The sequence below is a fragment of the Vipera ursinii genome (genome assembly GCF_947247035.1).
Source record: "Vipera ursinii genome assembly, chromosome: 8".
NCBI classification, from domain to species: Eukaryota; Metazoa; Chordata; class Lepidosauria; order Squamata; family Viperidae; genus Vipera; species Vipera ursinii.
The window spans coordinates 5,945,179-5,970,827 of NC_139519.1; the positions used below are offsets into that span (position 1 = coordinate 5,945,179).

The 25,649-nt window shown below is 46.4% G+C and overlaps 1 protein-coding gene across 2 annotated transcripts; it reads left to right on the forward strand.

Annotated features, from left to right (window-relative positions):
- The first annotated feature begins 478 nt into the window (after positions 1-478).
- On the forward strand, positions 479-25,649 carry AP3M2 (adaptor related protein complex 3 subunit mu 2). Of its 2 annotated transcripts, none has more exons than XM_083368762.1 (10): positions 479-649; positions 3,980-4,328; positions 12,192-12,363; positions 14,004-14,141; positions 15,320-15,405; positions 16,213-16,346; positions 17,899-18,106; positions 21,304-21,448; positions 21,977-23,800; positions 24,486-25,649. In XM_083368762.1, the coding sequence occupies exons 2-9, from the start codon at positions 4,056-4,058 to the stop codon at positions 22,075-22,077; spliced, it is 1,257 nt and encodes a 418-aa protein (XP_083224888.1). In that variant the 5' UTR covers positions 479-649; positions 3,980-4,055; the 3' UTR covers positions 22,078-23,800; positions 24,486-25,649. The 2 variants fall into 2 exon arrangements, with proteins under 2 accessions (XP_083224888.1, XP_083224889.1); XM_083368763.1 differs by having other exon boundaries at positions 21,977-23,252; positions 23,827-25,649.

Here is a 25,649-nt window from a genome sequence, read left to right on the forward strand (position 1 = left end):
CCCCTGGCTTATGCGGTGGGAACCCTGACCCTGCTAAGCAGCAACGCCTGTCCACTTTTCCTTCTGTAGCTACTTGGTCGTAAACCGAGGACCGGAAGCTCGTCAAGGCGAAGCAGGAGGGGCGCAAAGCGGCGCGGAAACGTCGCCAAGGCACCCCGCTTGTCCAAATGCGCATGCGCGGCCCCCGCCCGTCACATGCCGCCCGACGAAGAGAAAGGGAACTTCACCTGAGCGCGTAGCAACTGCCCCGTTGCTAATAGAGCCGCAGCGACCCGCCTCCCTGGCTCGCGCGAGCCTTTCAAGGCCAGCCAATCTCTCGCTCAGCTTTTCCCAGGGCTCGGCGTTTACCGGCCTCCCGGGCTGCCATTCGGGGACGAGGCCGGGACTTACCCACCAATCGATGGACGGCATTGGGAGGCCCCGCCCTGCCCCAGCGCCACCAGTTCTGTCAATCGGAGCTGTCAAGAACCGGCGACACGGAATAGGAGGAAAGTGTGTGTGGGGGGGGGTTTGTCCTCCGCTGGCCAATCAACGGCGAGCGTGGGCGGCTTCCGAGGGGTCTATTCCCGCCCCCCCATCACGGTTTATTTGAGGAAGCGATGGCTGCGATGCGGAGGCTGTGAATTGGGGTCAGGGGCTCTGGAAGAAGGTAAGCTTAGGGTCTCCTGCCTGACCTGGACCCTCTGGGTTGAGATCCAATTATTTATTTTATTGAGTGTTGATTGCAAGATATTTACCCCTATATTAGCTGAGCTAACATATTGCATACCTGAAATATATATGCACAGATCAATAATAATAAACCTTTATTGTCAAAGTACAACATGTGTACATTGAGATCCGTGGGAATCCCTGGCAAAGAACATGTCGATTTGATCTGAACTCAGAATCTGACTTCCGGAGACACCGGGAGCCAAACTGAATCATTTGCCCTGGTTCTTTGAATAAGCCACAAATGAACTGGCTTTGCAGAGCCTGCTTAATAAGCCACAAATGAACTGGCTTTGCAGAGCCTGCTTAATAAGCCACAAATGATCTGGCTTTGCAGAGCCTGCTTAATAAGCCACAAGTGATCTGGCTTTGCAGAGCCTGCTTAATAAGCCACAAATGATCGGGCTTTGCAGAGCCTGCTTAATAAGCCACAAATGATCTGGCTTTGCAGAGCCTGCTTAATAAGCCACAAATGATCTGGCTTTGCAGAGCCTGCTTAATAAGCCACAAATGAACTGGCTTTGCAGAGCCTGCTTAATAAGCCACAAATGAACTGGCTTTGCAGAGCCTGCTTAATAAGCCACAAATGAACTGGCTGCACAGCCTAACAATCTGCAATAGGGTCGCTTTGCATAATGTGCTGAGCCCTAAATCCTGGTTTATAGAGGCTGAGATGTCCACAGAAACCTCAACAAGCCACATTATGGCTTCATTTAGAGGGCAACGCCAGTTGGAGGATAACTGGGGATGAATGGAAGCGATGGGGGAGGGGGGGGAGGCTGGCCTTCTGGGGATGTCAGAAAGATTCCCTGGAAGGACGAGAAAAAAATATAGGGAGAAGGGGTCTCACATGGGCTTCAGGACAGTCTAAGGTTTGGGAGAAGAGATTTGGCTGAAAGAAACATAGTCTTACTAGCTTCAGATGCATTGTAACAATGAACTCTTGGGGTGGCTGCAGAGAAAGTCTGTGGTGTTCTGGAGCTCTTTGAATTCAGTTTCCCGAAGAGATTTCTGAGGGCCCCCATCTTGCTTTTCCTAGTTGCTTTAAGGCAACACAGGCCGGAACTGTGTTCATGCATTTTAGCAATTCAAAACTGTTCAATACTGATGGAAACAGCCCGGTCTTCATTCCCCACCAGTTGTGTGCACAGCAGTAAATAGTAGGATGTCATCAAAACCACCTGGAGGTAGAAAATTGCTTAATCCTGGTTTCATTATTGTCTTTTTCAGTTATGGAAGTTTGGTATAAATGTGGGGACTCAGGCTCCTATGGTTGTCCAGCAACTGTAAAAGGAGTTACAATTGGACATTTTGCAGTTCAGGTGTTTTACTAATACTGGGAAGACCCAGGTTCAGATCAACCCTTAAAAATGGAAGCTTCTTAGATGACTGGGCCAATGATGGTTGTTGGACCAACCTACCTTACAGGATTGTTGTGTTAAAAAATATTGTCCCAGGAATATTATCTTGATCTTCTGGGGCAGGGAATGGAGGATATAAATAACAAACCAAAACAGATTAATCTTCAAAGGGGAATCAGGCTGGTGTTCAGGTGTTGGACCAGAGCAGGGGGACTCTAGTACAAATCAGGCCTCAAGCTATGGAAAGGGACGGGATGATTTTGGGACCAACCTATCCCAGAGGATCATTGCCACAAGCACATTGATTTGTGCTTAGATTGTAAGCCGCACTGAGTCTTCGGAGAAGGGCGGGATATAAATGGGATTAAAAAAAAATAGGAAACAAAAGTGTGGCTTCTGCCAGGTTGAGAAACACTGCTGTAGTGTATAGGAATGGGGACAGAGAACACACACTATGATTGCTGGGGAATTCTGGGAGTTGAAGTCCACAAGTCATAAAAGGGCCAAGTTTGAAGACCCCTGGTTTTAACAGCCTAGCTATATAGAATAACAACCAACACCTTGATTCGCACCTGGAATCTACTTGGGAGCAAGCACAGCTTGCAAGAGGTGTCATGTGAACGTAATGAGATGCACCCTTAGTAGATAAAATGATTCTGGTATTAGGTTTTTTTTAAAAAAAATGAATAAAATGTATGTTTTTCAAGGCTCAAGGTGAGTCCTTGTTTCCCCAATGCAGGGCAATAGTGGCTGCTCCTAATGCAGTACAGAATTGCATTTCCCAAGAGCAAGAATGCATTCTGGGATTGGTTATAAATAATGGAAAAGGGGACCGTAAAGAAGTTTAGGTGAGAGGAAGGCATACAAAGCTTGATTTGTAGGTCAAAAGTCATTGCAGGCTTGTGAGCATGTGGTGGTGGTGGTGGGAGCATTCAAATTTAAAGAAAGAATTTACCGATAGTCCTTGACTTACGACCACAATTGAGCCCAAGCAAGGTAGTTAAGTTTTGTTTCATTTGATGACCTTTCTTGCCACCGTTGTTAAGTGAATCGCTGCAGTTGTGAAGTTAGTAATACGGCTGTTAAGCGATTTCTCCATCGACGCTGCAACAGTCATAAATATGAAGCACTTGCCAAGCACCCAAATTTTGATCATATGACTCTGGGATGCTGAAATGGTTGTAAGTGGGAAGTAACAGATATAAGATACTTTTGTCAGTGCTGTTATAACTTCGAATGGTCACTAAACTACAGGCAAAGTCAGAGCACTGCCAAAACTCTGATCCAGTGGCCAGTTGATCTACTGCAAGGCCAAAGAACATCCTCAGTAAGGTTCGTTTCTTTGAAATAGGGGCATCTATGGGGGATATCCAAGTAGGCAAGATGGCAGCCAAGTCCACATGACCAAAGCCCCACCCACTTTTGTGCATGTCCACCATCTTTCCTTCTATTATTTTTTTTACATGCCCCTCTTTCTTGGATGCCCCTGTTTTGAAAATCAAAACTTCTACCCTGACGTTCTTGAAGCCATTTCTTAGCTGCAGCTCAGATTCCTTTTGTCTCCAGTTACCTGTCTGGTTACAAGTCCTTAAGGCAAAATCTTACCTGAGAAAAGTCACCAGCACTTCTGCAATGGCTGGCCCCCTTTTTCAAATTTCGCCTTCGATGTTGCAACAGCCGTCAAAATTCTGCAGTGTCTTCCCACATCATCTTCATGTGCTCGTCCCACATTCTTGCTGATGATTGTGTTGGCAGCTATAAATCGGCTCGCGCTTCATTCTCTTAGCTTATTGCATGCTCAGATCGGGAAAGGCAGCAAATTCTGATAGCGGTGGAGAACCTTGAGGCGAAAGAACAGACTTGAGAAATCCTACGTGCTTGTGTGTATTTGTGTGTTGATTTTTTAGACTTGAGGAGCCACAGAGCAGTTGATCTCTGGGTTGGCGACTGGTCCTCAGCGGTGGGCCTCCATCTGGACCAGCAATGATTCACAGCCTTTTTCTCATCAACTCCTCTGGAGACATTTTCCTGGAGAAACACTGGAAGAGCGTGATCAGCCGTTCAGTTTGCGACTACTTCTTCGAGGCTCAAGAACGAGCTTCGGAGGCTGAAAATGTGCCCCCGGTGATCTCCACCCCTCACCATTATCTTTTGAGCGTGTATCGACACAAGATCTTCTTCGTGGCCGTGATCCAAACAGAAGTGCCCCCGCTTTTTGTCATTGAGTTTCTTCACCGGGTGGTGGATACGTTTCAGGTAGGTGAAGTATTCTAGCGATTTAGAATTAATGCACAACTGTCGGGTTTTTTTGTGGGGGTGGGATTGTGAAGTGGATGTTTAAAAAGTAGCATGCAGAAGCATGGATAATGAAATTCACAGAGGTGCAAAACGCATGTGTCGAAAGATGACATGGCTAGGAGGAAAGTTAACTATGGCTAGGAGGAGGAGAACACAGGGAAATCACATGATGTCTTGTGATGTAGGATTATGCAGTGTGACTAACAAATGCTTTCTTCTAACATCATTAGGCATAAGAAGTCATTGTTGTAAAAATATCATCGCTGTGAAAAAAGTTATTGGTAGGGAACGATGGTCAGTATTTTCCCCCCAGATTTTGGGCTCCTTAAAAAGGCCTTTCAAGGTCCTGTTCAAAAAATACAGTAATGCTATTAGCATTAGTAATAAATCGTTTTTGTTCGTTATCTTGTTAATTTCAATTACTATTAGTTGCAATTAGTTGCTGTATATTGATTCTTTGTTGATTCTTTGGACTACGTTTGGCATTGCAGGATTTGGATACAGCTCATCTAGAGAAAACTAGGATGAGGGGGGTGACATTGATAGCAGCGTTCCAGTATTTGAGGGGCTGTCACAAAGAGGAGGGGGTCCCCCGACTCTCCAAAGCACCTGAAAGCAGGACAAGAAACAATGGATGGAAAGTAATCAAGGAGAGAAGCAACCTGGAATTAAGGAGAAACTTCCTAACAGTGAGGACAATTAACCAGTGGAACAGAAGTTGCCTCCATCCCTGGAGGCTTTTAAGAAGAGAGTGGACAGTCAAAGTCTCAACATATTTTTTATAATGTGGTGACCAAAACTGAAAGCAGTATTCCAGGTTTGGCCTTACCAAGGCTTTATAAAGCGGTGTTAAAATGTCTGCAGGGTATTTTATTTACAATATTTATCTATTAGAGTTTGTTTATCCCACCTTTATTACTTTTTTTTAAGTAACTAAAGGGGGCAAGCATAATACTCCTTCCCCTCTTATTTTCCTCACAACAACCCTAGGAGATTGGTTGGGCTGAGAGAGAGTCACTGGCCCAGAGTCTGGCTTTCATGCCTAAGGCAGGGCTAGAACTCACCATCTCCTGCTGATTGTCCCCAAATCAGCCAGTGTTCATGCCTAAGACGGGAGTAAAACCCACAGTCTCGTGATTTCGAGGCCAGCACCTTAACGACAGCAAGAAACTAGTTCAAAAGGTAAATGTCAAGATGGCAGCCATAATGATATGATTGAAGCGGTACCTACATTATATCTTGTTATGCAATTAAAAATGGGAAACCCTTTTACCATAATATTGTGACTACCATCTTGACTTTTTACCATACTCTGTGTGCATGGGGGGTGGGGGTGGGGGGGTGCTTGCTTTTTATCATTTCCAGAAATGTTGGCTCTATTTCCCCTACTGGAGACATTCTTGTTTCTCTTCCTGAGCTTCAGGTTCTGTGAGGGGATGGTTAGCTTGTCAGCTTCACCCAGAATTGTTGGACACAACCCAGTGCTGGCTGGGAATTCCAGAAATTGTGGAGTTATACTTGAAACCCGTGGTTTTCCAACTTGGCACCTCTGAATGGTGGTTGGAGAATCCCAGGAGCTGAGGTCCGCACATCTTAAAAGTTGCCAAATCTGCCAAAACACTCTTAAGCCATTACAGTAAAACGCTCTAGGTTGGTAAAATGTTTGCAGACGGTAACGAGTGTGTGACTGCGACAACATCTTAAAACTGAGTTGGGCTACAGCTGTCAGTTAGATTGACACATGCTATGTCATAAAATAGTTTGCCTGCCTTTTGCTTAGTGCGCTCCAGGGCCTTATTTTGCTTTCCGATCTATGCCCCTTAGCCACTAAACCATATTGGCTGGGTCACAGCACTCTTACCCTAGACCCAGCCATTGTGCTTTACTTAGTAAACCATAATCCGAATGTGAGTCAGTATATGAACCCAGTCCGAGTGTGGTGCTAGGAGTATCCATGGTCCGGGTGTCAAGAAAGTCAAAAATGTGCCCATTTTTAAAGGGTCCACTACGCTGGCTCAGGAATTCTGGGAGTTGAAGTCCACAAGTCATGAAAGAGCCAAGGCTGCCTACCCCTGTACTAACTTATCAAAGCAAGATCCAACCTAGAACTAAGGAAAAATTTCTTGACAGTGAGAACAATTAACCAGTGGAACGGCTTGCCTCCAGAAGTTGTGGGGTCTCCGTCAGTGAAGATTTTCAAGAAGAGACTGGCCAGCCAGTTCACCAGGAAGGTATAAGGTCAACTGCCTTGAGGCTGGACTAGAAGACCTCCCAAATCCCTTCCAACCCCATTATAGTGCACTCTTAACCACATAGCAGCAATGGATATCCTCTCCACATCCTGCACCACCACTGCAGTGGGGCAGCCATTGCTGCAGAAAAATGGTGCTAGAGGTTGATCCTTCCAAGGTTAGTTTTCAGTGGGAGAGAGTGAAGTGCAAGGAAAGAATGAAAACCCTTCCATCCAGTGCTGATGCTGATCTGGATTCCCTTCCTGCCCTCCCTTTCAAGAACAGGATGTCTACTTTGAGTTTAATATTTCTTTCTGACAGAGGGAGAGGCAGATGAGGACAACAAAGCGAGATCTGAAATCACATGAAATTTGGCCTTTAATCAGACAGCAATCCCTCGGTCCCGTGATCAGCCATGCCCTCACGGAAGCCCCAAATGGCTTCTCCATCAGACGTATGCCTTCACCACCTTCCCCAACGTGGCGCTCCGAAGTGGGATGGTGCTACCCAGGCAGTAGGATGATGGGCATCCTAGTCCAGCTTTGGTCTGGATCGGCTGGACTGAACAGGCAGAAACACGTCAAAATCCATACACAGAGTAGTCCTCGACGCACGGCCACAATTGAGCCCAAGGTTTCTGTTGCTAAGCAAGACAGTTTTTAAGTGAATTTCATCTCGTTTTACCACCTTGCCACAGTTGCTAAGTGAACCCCTGCAGCTATAGTTTGTAACACGGTTATGAAGAGAATCTGGCTTCACCGTTGACTTTGCTTGTCACGAGGTCGTAAAAGGGGAGCGCGTGACCCCGGGACGCTGCAAGCGTCGTAAATATGAGTCAGATGCCAGGTGTCCGAATTTCGATCACATGACCAGGGGGATGTTGCAACAGTTCCAAGTGTGGAAAACAGCCATGAGTCACTTTTTTTAATGCCATTGTAACTTTTGACGGTCACTAAGCGAATTGTGGCAAATCGAGGACTACCTGCACTTTAAATCTGGCTGAATCCTGTGGCCAATCCTGCTTGAAATAGTTGCTTTGTTTGGCAAGGCCAGCCCTGCTTTTATGCTAATCCACATCCCTGGGCTCACAGTACTCACCTGAAAGTTTGCACCCGGGGTACCTTGTCTTTTGCCAAACAGGCCGATCAAGCCGGGCAAGTTTGAGCCGTTTTCCCTTACCTGCCTCCCAGGTTGTCTTCTCAACTTGCCGCCTGTGCAATAGAGCAGGGCTTTTCAACCTTTTCACCCACGGTACCACTTTTAGAATATGGCAACATCCGAGGACCACCAGTCGCCTAGCAAGGTGTCAAAAACCTGATGACCAAAAAAACAAAAAAGGAAAAAAGGGATGAAGTACAAGTAGTCCTTGACTTACAACAGTTCGCTCAGTGACTGTTCAAAGTTACAATGGCACTGGAAAAAGGGCCCCCCAAGCCACAGCCGAGCAAGACGCCTGCCTGCCCGCGGTTTTCATTGTTGTGAGCATTTCTGTTGAGGATTGGCAGGTGGGGTGGGGTGGGTGTTTGGTTTTTATTCGCCCCCCCCCCCCCGTCTGCTGGGTGGTTGCAGCAGGTTTTGGTCACTTCACATGACCCTGGGACACTGACCGTCATAAATATGAATCAGTTGCCAAGCATCAGAATGTAAATCACAAGACCCTGGAGATGCTGCAACATTCCAGCTGATCGGTGCTTCTTCTGGGCTCAGAAGCGCCAGGATCAGCGCTGAGCTCCAGCTGGAGCCTGCCGCTGATCCTGGCGCTTCCACTGAGCCCTGACAGCCCTGCAGCTCCAGCCATCTCTCACTTAGCAGCTTGTGCGGTGCTGCCACCAGTTCAACTCATTCCCCTCCCCCGCTACCACTTTTCTAGGATGGTCGTGTACCACCTGCCAGGTGCCAATGTACCACAGGTGGTATCCGTACCACTGGTTGAAAAGGCCTGCAGTAGAGTAGAAAAGGGACATTTTAGAGAGGCATTCGCAGGGAGGGATCAAAAGGTAGATGGTGGATACCTGTATGGTTGATCCCTTCTCCTGTTTGCAAAAAATCTGGACCAGTGTTTCTCAACCTTGGCAACTTGAAGATGTGGGGATTTCAATTCCCAGAATTCCCCAGCCAGCAAAAGCATAGCTGGCTCAGGAATTCTGGGATTTGACGTTCACAAGTCATAAAAGAGCCAAGGTGGCCTACCCTGAGTTAGTACATTTGAAGAAATAAATATGTTTTGTGACTGTGGCATCCATTTTGCGAAGAGGCAGCTCTCTCATGGCAGCCATTTCAGAAAAGTACCTACCTCATGTTTCATACAGCTCCCACCCACAGAAGACTTCCTGTCTTAGGGGAATGAGATTCCAAGATAAATTTGATTGTTCACATCAAAGTTACAGTCTCTGAGAATTTCAACTTTCCTACTGACAGAAGTATGAATCGTTTGAAACTTCAAGAGTCTGTAGCTCCAAGATATCTTGAGGTAGACCCAGATATGGAGTGGCAACAATTTTCCAGAAATTCAGATGAAACTTTCTCCCAAGACGTGACTAAGTAAAGGGGCAGTTAGGATTTTTGAGGACCTCATGTCCCAGAACTTGCAAAGGCGTTGTATATGGATATATACTATTATTTCCACTAGACTATCCATTATGGATGGATAATCTCTATTTCAAGATGAACTAAACCAGGGGTGTCCAGCCGTGGTAATTTTCAGACTTGTGGATTTCAACTCCCAGAATTCCCCAGCCATCTATGAATTCTCCCAGAATTCTGGGAGTTGAAGTCGACAGTTCTTAAAAATTTTATTTTTTTATTTTATTTTAATTCCATTTATATCCCGCCCTTCTCCGAAGACTCAGGGCGGCTTACAAGCTTAGCAATAGCCTTCATTCTATGTACAGTATATGCCTGCTTATTAGGGCTTTCGCCCCCCCCCAAGTGGCATTATTACAAAGTCAGCTTAATTGCCCCCAACAATCTGGGTCCTCATTTTACCTACCTCGGAAGGATGGAAGGCTGAGTCAACCTTGAGCCTGGTGGGACGCGAACCTGCACTAATTGCAGGCAGCTGGTGTTACTTAAGGAGGCATTAGCCCACTGCTCCACCAAGGCTCTGTTGCCATCCATGGACACCTCTGAACTAAACGATTGGTGCTTTCCCAAGTCTGACCTTCTCTATAGGAAGAGTTGCAAAAAAGGGAAGACAAGGAGTAGATAGCAAACAGCTTGGATTAGTTTGGAGTTCAATTTTATATATTGACCCAAAGGGTTGGGAGACCAAAAGGCAAGTCATTGGGACATATCTTCTTCCTTACTTTGAAGATACCAGTACTTGAATCTGAGAGCTTCTACATGCAAGGACTCTGCTTCCCACAGAGCTTCAGTCCTTTCCGTTAGTCCACATTAACAGAGGGATGGAATCAAAATCCACATGAAGTGTTAATGCCACTTTACAATGCACTAGTAAGGCCACACTTGGAATACGGCATCCAGTTTTGGTCACCACGATGCAAAAAAGATGTGGAGACTCTAGAAAGAGTGCAAAGAAGAGCAGCAAAGATGATGAGGGGCCTGGAGGATAAAAGGACAGATAAAAGAAAAGAAGAAGATACGAAGAACAGTTGCAGGAATTTTTTTTAAATTCCATTTATATCCCGCCCTTCTCCGAAGACTCAGGACGGCTTACAAGCTTAGCAGTAGCCTTCATTCTATGTATATGCCTGCTTATTAGGGCTTTCACACACACACACCAAGCGGCATTATTACAAAGTCAAGCTTAATTGCCCCCAACAATCTGGGTCCTCATTTTACCTACCTCGGAAGGATGGAAGGCTGAGTCAACCTTGAGCCTGGTGGGACTCGAACCTGCACTAATTGCAGGCAGCTGGTGTTACTTAAGGAGGCATTAGCCCACTGCTCCACCAAGGAATTGGATGTGCCTAGGCCCTAGTCTAATGAAAAGAATGACTAAGTGTGAGATAGCAGTGTTCCAATATTTATTATTATTATTATTATTATTATTATTATTATTATTATTATTATTATTATTATTATTATTATTATATTTTTATACCGCCCTTCTCCCGAAGGACTCAGGGCGGTGAACAGGGCATATCATAAAACTACAAAAATACCAAAGTTAAAAAAGAATTAAATTATTGCCCACAGTAAAAACAATAAAATATATATATAAATATTAAAACCCTAAGTAACTCCCCATCAGGCCAGGCCAGCTTGTTCAAATAAATGGGTCTTTAACCCGCGCCGGAAGGAGCGGAGATCCGGTGCCATCCGGAGCTGAACCGGCAGTTGATTCCACAGAGCCGGGGCGCCCACAGAGAAGGCCCTCCCCCTGGGGGCCACCAGCCGGCATTCTCTGACCGGAGGCACCCTGAGGAGGCCCTCTCTGTGGGAACGCACAGGGTGGAGGGGAGTCGACGCCGGCAGCAGGTGGTCCCTGAGGTATTCCGGACCCATGCCATGTAAGGACTTAAAAACCATCACTAAGACCTTGAACCTTGATGAGCGGCCACAAAGAAGAGGAGAGGGTCAACCTATTCTCCCTAGCACCAGAAGGCAGGACAAGAAGCAACAGATGGAAACTCAACGAGGAAGGATCCAATGTAGAACTAAGGAGAAAATTCCTGACAGTGTGAACAATTAACCAGTGGAACTGCTTGCCTCCAGAAGTTGTGGGTGCTCCATCACTGGAGGCTTTTAAGAAGAGAATTACTTGTCTGGAATGATATCGGGTCTCCAGCTTGGGCAGGGGTTTGGACTAGTCCAGGGGTAGGCAACCTCGGCTCTTTTATGACTCATGGACTTCTACTCCCAGAATTCCTGAGTCTGTCTCAGGAATTCTGGGAGTTGAAGTCCACAAGTCATAAAAGAGCCGAGGTTGCCTACCCCTGGACTAGACACTAGGAGACCTCCCAGGCCCCTTCTAACTGTTATTCTATGATGAATTTTCTTGGAGACATATTTTAAATATATTAAACTATCGACATCTGTATTTTAGTTATTTTAAATGTAGATCTCTGCTTTTTTTTTCCCTTGGGGACTTCTCAAGTTTCCCCCTATCCTATCCCCATATAGATAGTTCCTTACAGGCCTATATGAAATTAGAGTGAGCTCTTAGTTGTCACTTGGAATCCTTTATTATCCATGTTCCTGGTTTTCAGTTTCTGTTGGAGCTTCCTGATGGTTGTAAAATGAGAAGTGCTGCTTTTGTGGCCTTTTTGAAGCAGGAAACCCACAAAGGGAAGCTTTCTCCATTCCAAATCGTCTTCAGATGAACGGAAGCAGACTCTTTAAATTGTACCTCCATCTGGTCTGATGATGGGATGGGCTATTTCCAGATGGTTTTAGTGGTCCCACAGTACAATCCTGCCCCCCCCACTCCCTCCCGCTTTCTTTTCCGCTGAGGCTGGGCAGGAGGTAATCCTTTCTGAGCCGCGGTTCGTGTTCCCTTATTTTGGAGGCCATTTATAATTTGGGTTCTCACCTAATTCCTGGGCACTTAAGGGATTTCTCTTTTCCTGAGGCTGCCGACCCCAAGAATGGAGAACTGCTTAGTTTTGCTTCTTCCCATCCACCCCAGGATTATTTCGGAGTCTGCTCTGAGGCTGTCATCAAGGACAACGTGGTGGTGGTCTATGAAGTGCTTGAGGAGATGCTGGACAATGGCTTCCCCTTGGCAACAGAGTCCAATATTCTGAAGGAGCTGATCAGGCCGCCGACAATCCTCCGGACAGTTGTCAATACAATCACAGGTAGATGGTTGTGACTGGCCTCACATAGTCCATTAGGCTAAAGTGGGGTTGGTTGATTTGTGGTTTATGGGGTTAGCTGAATAGCCTACAGTACGTAGTTAGTGTACAGTGAAGTGTTTTGTACAAACTAAACTCCAGGGTCCAGTTTTGCACGGCGTAGAGCAGGGGTAGGCAACCTCGGCTCTTTTATGACTGGTGGACTTCAACTCCCAAAATTCCTGAGCCAGCCATGCTGAGGGGAAAGGGAGAGGTTTCCAAGCTGAGCCATGCTGGCTCAGGAATTCTGGGAGTTGAAGTCCACCAGTCATAAAAGAGCCAAGGTTGCCTACCCCTGGCATAGAGTATTACAATGACACAGCCTATGTGGGCTGTGTTCAGTTATCCTACCAAAAACCAGTGCTTTGTTTGATTTTGGGTTAACATGGCAATTATAATGTAGTTAACAAACATGGTTAATCAAATCATAGGTTAATGTGATATGCCTATTTACTTGGGAATAAATTCCATTAGGATTTAACGCTGAGTTACACTGGCTGATGATGTGGTGTAGGATTGTGCTGAGGACAACCGATTACCCTAAGAGTAAAAATCAGCATTATCCTCTGTAAAATATTTGAATATTTATTTTACTGTTGCTTATTCTCAAGGTAGTGTCAGATGTACAACAGCATAGTCAACACTGTTTTTTTTTGGGGGGGGGAGGATTGCCATTTTAAAGAGATATGGAAACAGGATAAAAAAAAAGCAAGGAACCCGTAGAAAGCTTTGGAATATCAAACTGCACATTTATATTAGGAAAGGTAAAAGGTAAAGGTTTCCCCGCACATGCGTGCTAGTCGTTTCCGACTCTACGGGCCGGTGCTCATCTCCGTTTCAAAGCCGAAGAGCCAGCGCTTGTCCGAGGACGTCTCCGTGGTCATGTGGCCGGCATGACTAGACGCCAAAGGCGCACGGAACGCTGTTACCTTCCCACCGTAGTGGTCCCTATTTTTCTACTTGCATTTTTTACGTGCTTTCAAACTGCTAGGTTGGCAGAAGCTGGGACGAGTAACAGGCGCTCACTCTGTTACGCGGCACTTGGGATTCGACCCACCAAACTGCCGACCTTCTGATCAACAAGCTCAGTGTCCTAACCCACTGAGCCACCACATCCCTCATATTAGGAAAAGGTCCATGCAAATAAAATTGTAGAAGAGAATATTTGTAGCTCGTGGGGTCCTTGGTGCTCTCTCAGCTTGCTGGTTTTCTTCCAGACGTTTCATTACCCAACTGCTAGCACTGATGATGTTACGTAGTTGGGTAAAGAAACGTCTGCAAGTAATCCCCATAAATAAAATTGCTTCTGTTTGGCGTCTAATGTTTCTAAGACAGCAGGCTGGTTGCACAGACCTTCCAACCCCAAAGCATTGCTCTCTTCCTCTGTGTGTGTGTCTGAGAGAGAGAGAGAGAAAGAGTAAGGTTGTAGCCCTGATTCCATGGCGAAAGCCTACCTACTTTTATGTGACCTGTGACACACGTAAAAAGGAGCAGGGCTTTGATTGTTGAGTTGTGGCTACCATTTTGTCCTATGTTATTGCTGCAGTTAAACTGACTGGTCTGGCGCCTGTTCTGGCTTCTTCCTCCCTTCTTTGTCTTTCCAGGAAGCACCAATGTGGGAGAGCAGCTCCCCACAGGGCAGCTGTCCGTGGTGCCCTGGCGACGGACCAGTGTGAAGTACACTAACAATGAAGCCTACTTTGATGTGATTGAGGAAATAGACGCCATCATTGACAAATCAGGTATTCCAGCCACGACAAATCAGGTATTCCAGCCACGTCCTTGCTCAAAGACAGCAGCAATCTCGGCATTTATGGAAAACCACATAGCCTTTGTCCTTTGCTAAGCCAATTTACGCCTGCCTTCTTTTCCCTGGAGCTGACAGAGGGACTGCCCCATGTTCCTGTGCCTCAGGCAGACTAGAACTTAGTGATCTCTTCAAAGCATTTTCTTTTCTAGTTTACTTTCCCTAATTAGTTAATGAGTGGTTGCTTTGCCTACAGCTTGGCAAATATAAACTTACTGTCAGGCATGAAGAATCTAGACCAGAGGCCCCCAACCTTTTGGGCACCAGGGCCCTGTTACGTGGAGAGAGATTTTTCCATGGACTGGAGGGGGCCTGGTTTCGTGTTCTGTCTGCATCCCGCAGATGGGGCTTTGCTTGTTCGTGTGGCCCGGTTGCTGGCATGCCACGGTCTGGTACCGGTCCACGGCTCGGGGGTCGGGGACCCCTGATCAAGTTCCAGTTAGGAAGATTTATTGGTCATGCCTGTTCAAAAAAATCTAGCCAACTAATGGTCAATAGTAAGTTGTCACTAGATATGAGTCAACAGAATTCAAGAGGGGCTGGACTTGGATTGTTTGTGGGAACGTAACGACTCTAGGCTGATGACTTGCTTGACTCCACCCCCGGACTCTGCTTGCTCTTCTTCTAAACTTAACTTTTGAAAAAGGAATACAGATAAGTCTTCAACTTACAACCACAACTGAGCCCCAAAATTCCATTGCTAAGTGAGACAGTTGTTAGTAACTGAGTTTTGCCCCATTTTACTACCTTTCTTGCTGTGGTTAAGTGAATCATTCCAGTTGTTAAGTTACTAACACGGTTGCAAATTGAAGCTGGCTTCCCCCTTGAGTTTGTTTGTCAGAAAGTCACAAAAGATGGTCACGTGACCCCAGGAGACACTGCCAATGTCATAGTGAGCCAGTTGCCAAGGGTCCAAAGTTTGATCACGTGATTAGGGGGAATGCTGCAACCATTGTAAGTGTGAAAAAAGCCATAAATCATTTTTTTCCCTGCTGTTATAAGTTCAAATGGTCACTATGTGAACGGTTATGTGAGGGTTAGAGTGTTTAGACTAGCCCCAACGTCCTTCCTGATCTATGTGAATTATTTTTTGTTTGCTTGTGTGTGTTGCAGGTTCCACAATTACAGCTGAAATCCAAGGGGTGATTGATGCCTGCGTGAAATTGACTGGGATGCCTGACCTCACCCTCTCCTTCATGGTAAAAACGAGAGGGGAAAGATCCCTCTTGCCGCCCACCAGTTATAACAAATTCCCTGGCTGCCCTTTCACAGCCAACCATCATGGAGCCAGTATCCAAAATAGGAAAGCAAGAAAGTCTTCCCACGGGTGGTATGAAGCGGTAAAACCAGAGCACCGGAGTTCTGCTTTGGCCGCCATAAATACATCAAGTTGGTGTAGGTGACTTTGGTTCTTCATCTCTTGGGGGATATTAAGATTCTGCCAGAGTTTATTTCCCGGCCTGCAGAGAGGGATAGAAATTAGGAACAAGTCTGGAAGAGAGAGGTGCAACAGCTTTGTTTCAAAATAGGGGAAGGGTCTTGTGGAAGGGAAGGGCGATGAGAAGCGTTCACATCAGGGCTCTTCAAACTTGGCAACTTTAAGACTTGTGGACTTTAACTCCCAGAATTCCTCAGCCAGAGGGCTGGCTGAGGAATTCTGGGAGTCGAAGTCCACAAGTCTTAAAGTTGCCAACTTTGAAGACCCCTGGTTTACATCTTTGAAAATGGGGGTTGGGAACCGTGTCAAGGAGAGAAGACCAAAGCACAACATAATGTGGCTATGGCTGAACTGGGCACTTCATAACAAGGGAGTGGCAACATGTTTCTCCACTTTGTTAACTTTTAAGACCTGCGGACTTAAATTCCCAGAATTCCCCAGCCAGCAAAGCTAGCTGAAGAATTCTGGGAGTTGAAGTCCACAGGTCTTAAAGTTGCCAAGGTTGAGAAACACTGGAGAACAGCACCCCCAGCCAAGGAACTTCCAGCTATCCCCCTCCTTCTTTCAGAACCCCAGATTGCTGGATGATGTCAGCTTCCACCCCTGTGTGCGTTTCAAGCGGTGGGAATCCGAACGCATCCTGTCCTTCATCCCCCCTGACGGGAACTTCCGCTTGCTCTCTTACCACGTCAGCGCTCAAAAGTAAGATGGATTCTTCCAGCGTTTTGGACTTTCCCTCCCTTTATATAAGGGAACGGAAGATGGAATCGTCCACCAGAGAATTCTACCTTTGGCTTGGTACAAGTATCAGGACTGACGTCACCCCTATCTTCTTGGTACAGTCCATTTGGATGAATGTCCCTAAGATGCTGTAGTGCAGGGGTCCCCAAACTGGGCAAGTTTAAGCCTCGTGGACTTCAACTCCCAGAATTCCTCAGCCAGCCATGTTGGAATTCAAGCCGTTTCCCGAAAGGAAAGGTTTAAGTCGGACAGAAAGGCAAATTCAGACTGGCAGAAGGGCTTTGAATCTGGAAGAGGCAGGATGAATATAGACATATCTAGAATATTGTCGCTGCCTTGATTAGATGGTTTCCCACAAAACGGCCACCAACCTCGGCTGGCTGGGGAATTCTGGGAGTTGAAGCCCACAAGTCTTCAAAGTTGCCTGGTTCGGCGACCCCTGCCGTAACGCAATGCTTTCTATCTCAGCAAAGCAGCAAGACAGAGAATACTGCTTTTGTGACATAGCAGAGCTGCCAAGGTTGGTGGGCATTTGGTGGGAAACCATCCAATCAAGAGAGGGACAATATCCAAGAATGTACATACATCTCACTCCCTCAGGATTAAAGGCCCTTCCGCCACTCTGCCCTTTCTTGCCTGGCTTAACCCTTTCTTTTCAGGAAGCTGCTTATCGCCTTTCTGGCCTTCCCCCCCCCCCCCCGCAAGCTTTTCTCTTGTGCAGGTGGGCAGGCCTTCTGATTAGAGCATTGGGCCACCTCTGTCGGCCATGTTTGTTTTCTAAGGTAAAAATGGTACTTTGGGAAAAGAAAAATTGTGATGATCAGGGATCCTTGAGGGCGGCTTCTTATTCACCTTTCTCTACAGTTGAACAGCAAAATTAAGATGAGGCGGCAGCACCAAGGGAGGTGTCTGTGGAAACATGGATGGCATGGACAGCAGGCTGTCTCTGCTACTACGGGAGTTACACCACTTTGGGTACCCAATAGTTTTATGAGAAAAGGATATTTGTAGCTCAGGGTTGAACTGTGGGGTCCTTGGCGCTCTCTAAACTTGGTGGTTTTCTTGCAGACGTTTCATTACCAAACTAGATAACGTCATCAGTGCTTGAAGGGTGTGGGGTTTGCTCTTTGTTTGTATATTAGTGGCTTGCCCTGTCAGTGCCGGTGGGAGTGTTCTTGGTGCCTCCTTGAACCATCAAGCGTAATCAACAACCTAATCAAGGAATCACTAAGAACATTCCCACGAACAAGGACAGGGCATATCACTAGTATATAAACAAGCAGTCATCCCACACCCTTTTAGCGTGATGCTGTTACCTAGTTTGGTAATGAAACGTCCACAAGAAAACAGCCAAGTTCAGAGAGCACCAAGGATGCCACAGTTTTGTGAGATGCCAACAGCTCGCCAATCTTCAGCCACGCTTATTCTTTCCACTTGCTCTTGCTGTGATGCCAACCAGGGATTAGTGGGGTACAACTCCTTTTGCCATGATAATGCTCTTCTTTTTCCGCAGCTTAGTGGCCATCCCCGTCTACGTGAAGCACAACATCAGCTTCCGAGACAGCAGCTCCCTCGGCCGCTTTGAGATCACTGTGGGGCCCAAGCAGACCATGGGAAAGACGGTGGAGGGGGTACTGGTAACCAGCCAGATGCCCAAAGGAGTGCTTAACATGACCCTCACACCTTCACAGGGGACACACACGTTTGATCCTGTCACAAAGGTGAGGAAGTAGAACCCTCAGTCAAGTAATCATAATAATAATATAAAGTTGGAAGGGACCTTGGAGGTCATCTAGTCCAACCCCCTGCTCAGGCAGGAAACCCTATACCATTTCAGGCAAATGGCTGTCCAGTCTCTTCTTAAAAACCTCCAGTGTTGGAGCATTCACCACTTCTGGAGGCAGGTTGTTCCACTGGTTAATTGTTCTAACTGTCAGGAAGTTTCTCCTTAGTTCTAGGTTGCTTCTCTCCTTGACTAGTTTCCATCCGTTGCTTCTTGTCCTGCTTTCAGGTGCTTTGAAGAATAGCTTGACTCCCTCTTCTTTGTGGGAGTCTAGTTCTTGGGATGATCTGTTTGTCATCTTTCCCTGTTGTAGGAGAAGGAGTGGCAGAATCTAGTGGCAGAGTTAAAAGAGGGATCAGCCTAAAATCCTCACATAGCCACAAGCACCCCCGCTTGAATTCCATTGACCCGTATCCAAGTAATGTTGACCGTTAATTGAGAAGATTCCTACGCATAGGCTGTTTAGCAATAAACCAGTTTAACTGGAAGTTTTTTATTAGAGGGGATTGTCCTCTTTAGTGGGATGGCTCAGGGTGTGTGTGTGTAAAGGAAGACATAGCCACAGAGAAGATGTAGTCCTTGACTTACGACTTCAATTGAGCCCAACATTTCCATTGCCAAGCAAGACAGCTGTGAAGTGAGTTTTGCCCCATTTAATGACCTTCCTTGCCATAGCTGTTAAGTAAATCACTGCAGTTGTTAACTTAGTAACGTGGTTGTCAAGCGAATCTGGCTTCCCCATTGACTTTGCTTGTCAGAGGCTTGCAAAACGCTTGATCACATGACCCCAGGACTCTGCAACCATCATTAAGGTGAGTCAGTTGTCCAGCATCCGAAAGTAACTCAAATGACCATGGGCAGGGGTAGGCAACCTCAGCTCTTTTATGACTCATGGACGTCAACTCCCAGAATTCCTGAGTCAGCTGTGCTGACTCAGGAATTCTGGGAGTTGACGTCCATGAGTCATAAAAGAGCCGAGGTTGCCTACCCCTGACCATGGGGATGCTGCAATGGTCATAAGTATGAAAAATGATCATAAGTCACTTTTTTCAGTGCCATTCGAATGGTCGCTAAATGAACTGGACTCATTAAATGAACTCTCCTGGACCACTTTCTACCTCTTCAAGAAGAGGAGATTACAGCCAGATGTTCTAGGTGTTATAGTTTTGTTGTTTGGTATCCTGCCATTCACCACTGGAAAGATGCTGAGATGGATTCCCAGTTCTGTAACAACCTTTTTGGGCTCTCCTCCATATTCCAAAGATGAGAGCACTTCGATAGGGCATTTTTGATCCACCACTAGTGCTTATTGGGTTTTTTAAAATAAATAAATAAATAAATTCACATAATGTTAGCCATTTTAATGTGTCCATTGTTTTTGAGACAAGTTTCTGCCAGGATTCTAATCTTACATATAAACAATTAAATCCCCCCCATTCCTTGGAAAACAATGGTGTTGCTTTGCCTTGTCACATCCTGGCTATTATCGATGGCCTTCTCAAGCAATGCTGCAGACCAGACCGTATGATGCCGCCTCTCCATTGAGATAATATCTAAATATTTCCATTGCTCAGCAATAACTAATTTGGCTGCCAGGAGGAATAACAATGAGATATTTGCCCTGCAATTTCTCATCTTGCCTGTCAAACATACAGTAGGTGGCAAGCCTGACTTTGAAGAGAATGGAACTAATTTGGAGATTATAGATTGAATGTAATTGCCTAAAGCCGCTTATCTAAATTCATTTTAGAGTCCGTCATGGACCGGAGCAAGTTTCCTCTCCTGAGAAAACACAGAGAACTGTGCTAAAAGTTTACTGATTGCCAAAATGTCAATGAAATGGGGAGACGAGGACTTACAGATTAATGTTGTTGCTGTTGTTGTTGTTAGTTCCGAAGTAGTGTCTGACCCCTCGTGACCCTATGGACAACGTTCCTCCAGGCCTTCCTGTCCTCTACCATCTTCTGGAACCCATTTAGGTTCACGCCTACTGCTTCAGTGACTCCATCCAGCCACCTCATTCTCTGTCGTCCTGTTCTTCTCTTGCCCTCAACCTTTCCCAGCATTAGGCTCTTCTCCAGTGAGTCCTTCCTTCTCATCAGGTGGCCAAAGTATTTGAGTTTTAGCTTCAGGATCTGGCCTTCTAAAGAGCAGTCAGGGTTGATCTCCTCTAGGACTGACCGGTTTGATCGCCTTGCAGTCCAAGGGACTCGCAGGAGTCTTCTCCAGCACCAGAGTTCAAAGGCCTCAATTCTCTGGCGCTCGGCCTTTCTTATCGTCCATACAGATGAATAAATATCATCAAATACAGTGGGCTCAAAGCAGCCTCAAAAAGGAGAAATGTAATACAAGTAGTCCTCCCCTTACAAACATTCGGATAGTAACCGAAGTTACAACGGCACCGGAAAAAGTGACTTGTGACTGTTTGTCACACTTAGCAACTGTTGCAGCATCCCCAGAGTCACATGATCAAAATTCAGAGAGTTGGCTGATATTTAGGATGGTTACTGTGTCCTCGGGTCATCTGATCTCTTTTGTGACCTTCCAATAAGCAAAGTCAATGCGGAAGCCAGATTCACTTAACAACCGTGATACTAACTTAATAGCTGCAGTGATTCACATAGCAACAGTGATAAAAAGGTCATAAAATGGAGCAAACTCACTTAACAATTGTCTTGCTTACCAGTGGAAATTTTGGGCACAGTTGTCATCATAAACTGTATAGCATATTTAGTGTCCCAGTTTGGAGAACACTCAAGTAGGTTCAACCAATCTTCTGGCGTCACAAAGCCCAGTTTCTGCTGGTCCTATCAAGCTATGCTGGTTTGTTGCAATCTCTTCTGTAGGATTAAGATTAAGAGCTGTGGTGGCGCAGTGGTTAGAAAGCGGTATTGCAGGCTGACTCTGCTCACTGTCAGGAGTTCGATCCTGACTGGCTCAAGGTTGACTCAGCCTTCCCTCCTTCCAAGGTCGGTACAATGAGGACCCAGATTGTTGGAGGCAACAGGCTGACTCTGTAAAACCGCTTAGAGAGGGCTGTAAAGCACTGTGAAGCGATTATATAAATCTAATTGCTGTTGCTATTGCTATTAATTCACTGTGAACTATCTTGTAATCTCTTTCTCCCCTTGAAAGCTCCTGACGTGGGATGTGGGGAAGATCAACCCTCAGAAGCTGCCCAGTTTGAAGGGGACAATGAGTCTTCAGGCAGGGGCCTCCAAGCCTGATGAGAATCCCACCATTAACCTCCAGTTCAAAATCCAGCAGTTGGCGATCTCTGGTTTGTGATCTTCCAATTCTCTGACTTTTTTGGGGGGGGCTTTTATAAAGCAGGGGTCCCCGACCCTCCGGTCCGTGGACTAGTATCGGGCTGCGGCATGCCAGCAACTGGGCCGCACAAGTAAGCAAAGCCCCATACTTTCATTAAACTCTAGAGCAGGGGTCTCCAACCTTGGCAACAAGTCTTAACTTGTGGACTTCAACTCCCAGAATTGGCTGGCTGGGGAATTCTGGGAGCTGAAGTCCACAAGTCTTAAAGGTGCCAAGGTTGGAGACCCCTGCTCTAGAGAAGACCTCAAAAGAAACTTCAGTCCCGTATTGTCGGCGTTAAGAGGAATTGTGAGAACTTATTGCGAATGGTTTTCCTCCTTTGAAGAAGTTCAGAGAAGTTACCCATCCAATTTCTCCGCCACAATTGGCTGAACGTTTTGCAAAACGTTTTGGGGTGAAATTTGTGCCCAGTTTTTGCAGCCTCCTCCGTCTTCCCCATTGCTCCGCCTTCACACCTCATCTTTTCTGCTCGCTCCAGGCCTGAAGGTGAATCGTTTAGACATGTATGGAGAGAAGTACAAGCCTTTCAAAGGAATCAAGTACATGACCAAGGCTGGGAAGTTCCAAGTCCGGACCTAAGACAGCTTCTGCCCAGGAGAAGACGTGCGATTGCTACTCCACCTCTCCTCTCCTCTTCCTCGTGGTTGCTTCTTGATGTGACCCATCTGGATTTCTTCTGAGACAGGCAACTTTTACCCCCAGTTGGGCCAGCCCTTCCTCCTTCTCTAACACTGGAGCTCCCTGATGGCAACCAAGAGCAAAAAGGAGAAGTATTGACTTCTCTTTGGGCTTGCTGGCTTTCAGCTTCAACAGTCTGCTTCTCTCTCTCCCCCCCCCCCCTTTTTTTTTTTTGCTGGCTTCATGGCCGGCTGGAGCTGCAACAAGGGGCGGCCGAATGATCTTCCTGCTTATTGCACGGGATTCCGATTGGAGAAGAGTTCCATGCCCATGTAAGGTCCAGCTGGAGGGAGTCTTTCTCTGCCAACCTGCCTTCGCTCAGCCTGTCTTATTTAACTCTATCGGTGTGGACGAAAACAGGAAAGAGACAGATGCTTTCTTAGAAGGTTGTTGGTGATTTAGAAGAGGCATTTCATTAGCCCAGGGTAAATACGCTCAGCCTGGCTGTTGTCTACGGAGGATTTGCAAGCTTGGCGACCGAGCGCGAGAAGCGAGCGTGTTCCAGACGTATGGAAGCAAAGGGGAAACAACGACGACAACAAAAAAACAACACAAGCGTACATGCCGTTAGAACATTAGCATCTGTTGTAGCATTGGCTGCTGAAGAAACGGGCTGCAAGGGTGGGGTTTCCGGGCTGCTGCGTTTCCTCTTGCATGTGTTTGTGTGTTGCATTTCCAGCTGATCTCTGACATGTGTTGCTGCTATACTAATAGATCTGCTTTCCCCGGTCTGGTGCCCCCTGGCTGTGAGGCTGCTGTCCCTTGATCTTCTCCTGCTGAATCAGAGCGGCCGTCCAACAGGGTTTCTCCATACCAGGCTGGGCCACAGGCTGCTGGTCCCTTTTTTTGGATGCAACCTCTCCTGGAGCTTCGGGGTGTTGCTCTTCTGAAGCCTGAGCTAAATCTGAGCTGTGTGTGTGTGTGTGTTTCCCTTCTGATCTGGACTCAGCCCTGTTTGCATGCTTCCGTTTTGTTCGCTGAGAGGAGAAACTGGAGACAAATCCAAGTAGACGTCATTTGGCAGCTCCTTTCTGGAAGACCCTAACCATGCCGTGAAAAACTCCAAACCCAAGGAGGTGAGATCTGCCAGTCAGGTTGGCAAATGCAGAGGGTGTCTGACTGTGCCAGGACACTCTCAGGACTTTGCAACTCTCCCTCTCCTCTCCTCCTCCTCCCTCTCCCTTAAAGCGGGTGTGAAGTGGGATGCTGTTGCAGGACAGGAAGAAAATCATGGCCCGGCCATTGCAAGGGTTGTGTGCCTGCCTGCCTACTTGTAGCAGCAGGATTATTTTTTAAAAGCCCAGGCTTTTTAGAAAGCCTGCCTCTGAGACTGGCTGTCATCTTTTATTTGCACTATTTAACCAGGATTTAACCAGATGTAAAATGCATTCTTAATAGATGTTTGTCTGAAGTGTGTCCATTGTTTGCTTTTGTGCATCTTGCGGTCAAAGTTTAGCTCTTTGGCACTTCTCTTTGTGTTATGATCTAAGAACTTTGCAAATCTCCCAGTTCAGCAGCTTCTGGATCTGGGGTTCAAAAAGACTCAAAAGAACATCCACTTGCTTCTCCTGTCCCAAAATCCAGGATCTGATGCACTTTTTCTGACCAACAAATTGTATTCAAGGCGTACTCTTTTGTTTTGTTTTTTAGGCCTTTGGTTGGAAAAGGGGCAACCAGGTTCTTTCTGAACTTTTGCCACCTTGCTTGCAAACATCTCTCCTCCTATCGTCTCCTCTGCCCAGTGACTCCTGGCTGTGGCTCCTTCCTGCTCTGCTTGGCAAGAGACCTGGGAAGGTGGAGGACATTTCTCAAGAGCAGGATGACATATACGCTCTTCTCTGAACATGTGCAGTTAGCAACCTTGACTTATAAGACTGAGGATTCTATCCTGGAACAATGCTGTTGACCTCACTCAACTTTCAGCGACCGCCAGTGATGAGGGATGTTGAGACCTGCAATCCAGTAGGATCTGAAGAGTAGAGATTGGTTCTTGCTGCTTTGACGCAGCCTGTCTTTTATGACTTCTGGGTGTTGTTTCAACTGAAAGAAATGGTGCCTAGCAAAACATGGAATTTCTGCCTGTCCTAGATCAGGGGATCTCCAAGCCTGGCAATTTTAAGACTTGTGGACTTCAACTCCCAGAATTCCTCAGCCAGCCATGCTGAGGAATTCTGGGAACTTGAAGTCCACAGATCTTAAAGCTGCCAAGTTTGGAGACCTCTGTCCTAGATGGAGTATCTTAATCAGGGGTCTTCAAACTTGGCCCTTTTATGACTTGTGGACTTCAACTCCCAGAATTCCTCAGCCAGGCACGCATGCCTGGCTGAGGAATTCTGGGAGTTGAAGTCCACAAGTCATAAAAGGGCCAAGTTTGAAGACCCCTGATCTAAATATATTTAGTTTCCTGAACAGTTAATGAAACACCTTTTAGGTTTTGTGTCTGAGATCTAATGAAGAGAACTATGGAAGGTGGTTTGGGAGATCATCAGGAAGCCAGTACCAGTGAGAAGAATTGGGTTGTCCAGGGCTGATTGTGATATAAATGGATTCTGACAATAATCCCAATTTGTGTGCAGAGACAGCCCCTTGCCGGTTCCATTTAAATTAAACGCATGAAAACCGTAAGGGCCAATTCTTTCCAAGCGGTGGTCTCCATCAAAGCAGACTTCTGGAAAAGATCTAGGCTGATTAAAAGCAAAACCTTGGCTCTCGATGCTGAGAAAACATCCCACCGGCTGTCTGGGAGGTCTCTAGGAAAGAGGGGAATGTTTTTCCCACTTGACACCTGCCTTGATGCAAAAGATACGGGCTTCAGAGGGAGGATTGCTGGAGACTTTTGAGGATGCACCGTCTCCTTCAGTTCAGCAGATGGAGGTACAAGCCCAAGAGTTAGCGGGCTTTTTTGTGAACAAACCAAGGGGACCTCTGAAGAGAGGCAGCCTTGTTTGAGGAATCCAAACAGCTTTATGGTTCATACCAGAGAGGAGTTCTCTACAGAAGGTCTGTCTTGAGCTGAGAGGCCCATTTCCAAGGAGCCTGCAGATATCCAGATGTGTTCACCACCAAGGCGGGGGACGCAAGTGGCCTCAGCCTCCATTCTTTCCAATTTCAGTCAAAAGCTCAAGATCTTTCTGTCCCTCCCAGCCGTTTAGATGGACTAATTATTGTAGCTGGTTTTTATGGTCTTTAAAAATTGCTTCTATGTTTAGATGGTTAGCACCTGTCTTGAATGATGCCTGGGGGCCAGAAGGGAGCATGGACTTTGAAATAACAAGCAAAACAAACCTTTAGGCAAGTGTAGGAAATGGAATCAGAACTAATTAGGTCTTCTTCAGACCCGGCAAGACGACTCTTGCTGCAATTTGGAGTTAAATGTCTTGGGTTCAATATATACCGGCATGTCAAGTCTAGTGAAAAGAAGGACAAAGGGAGACAAGATAGCAGCGTTCCAATATTTGAGGGTCTGCCACAAA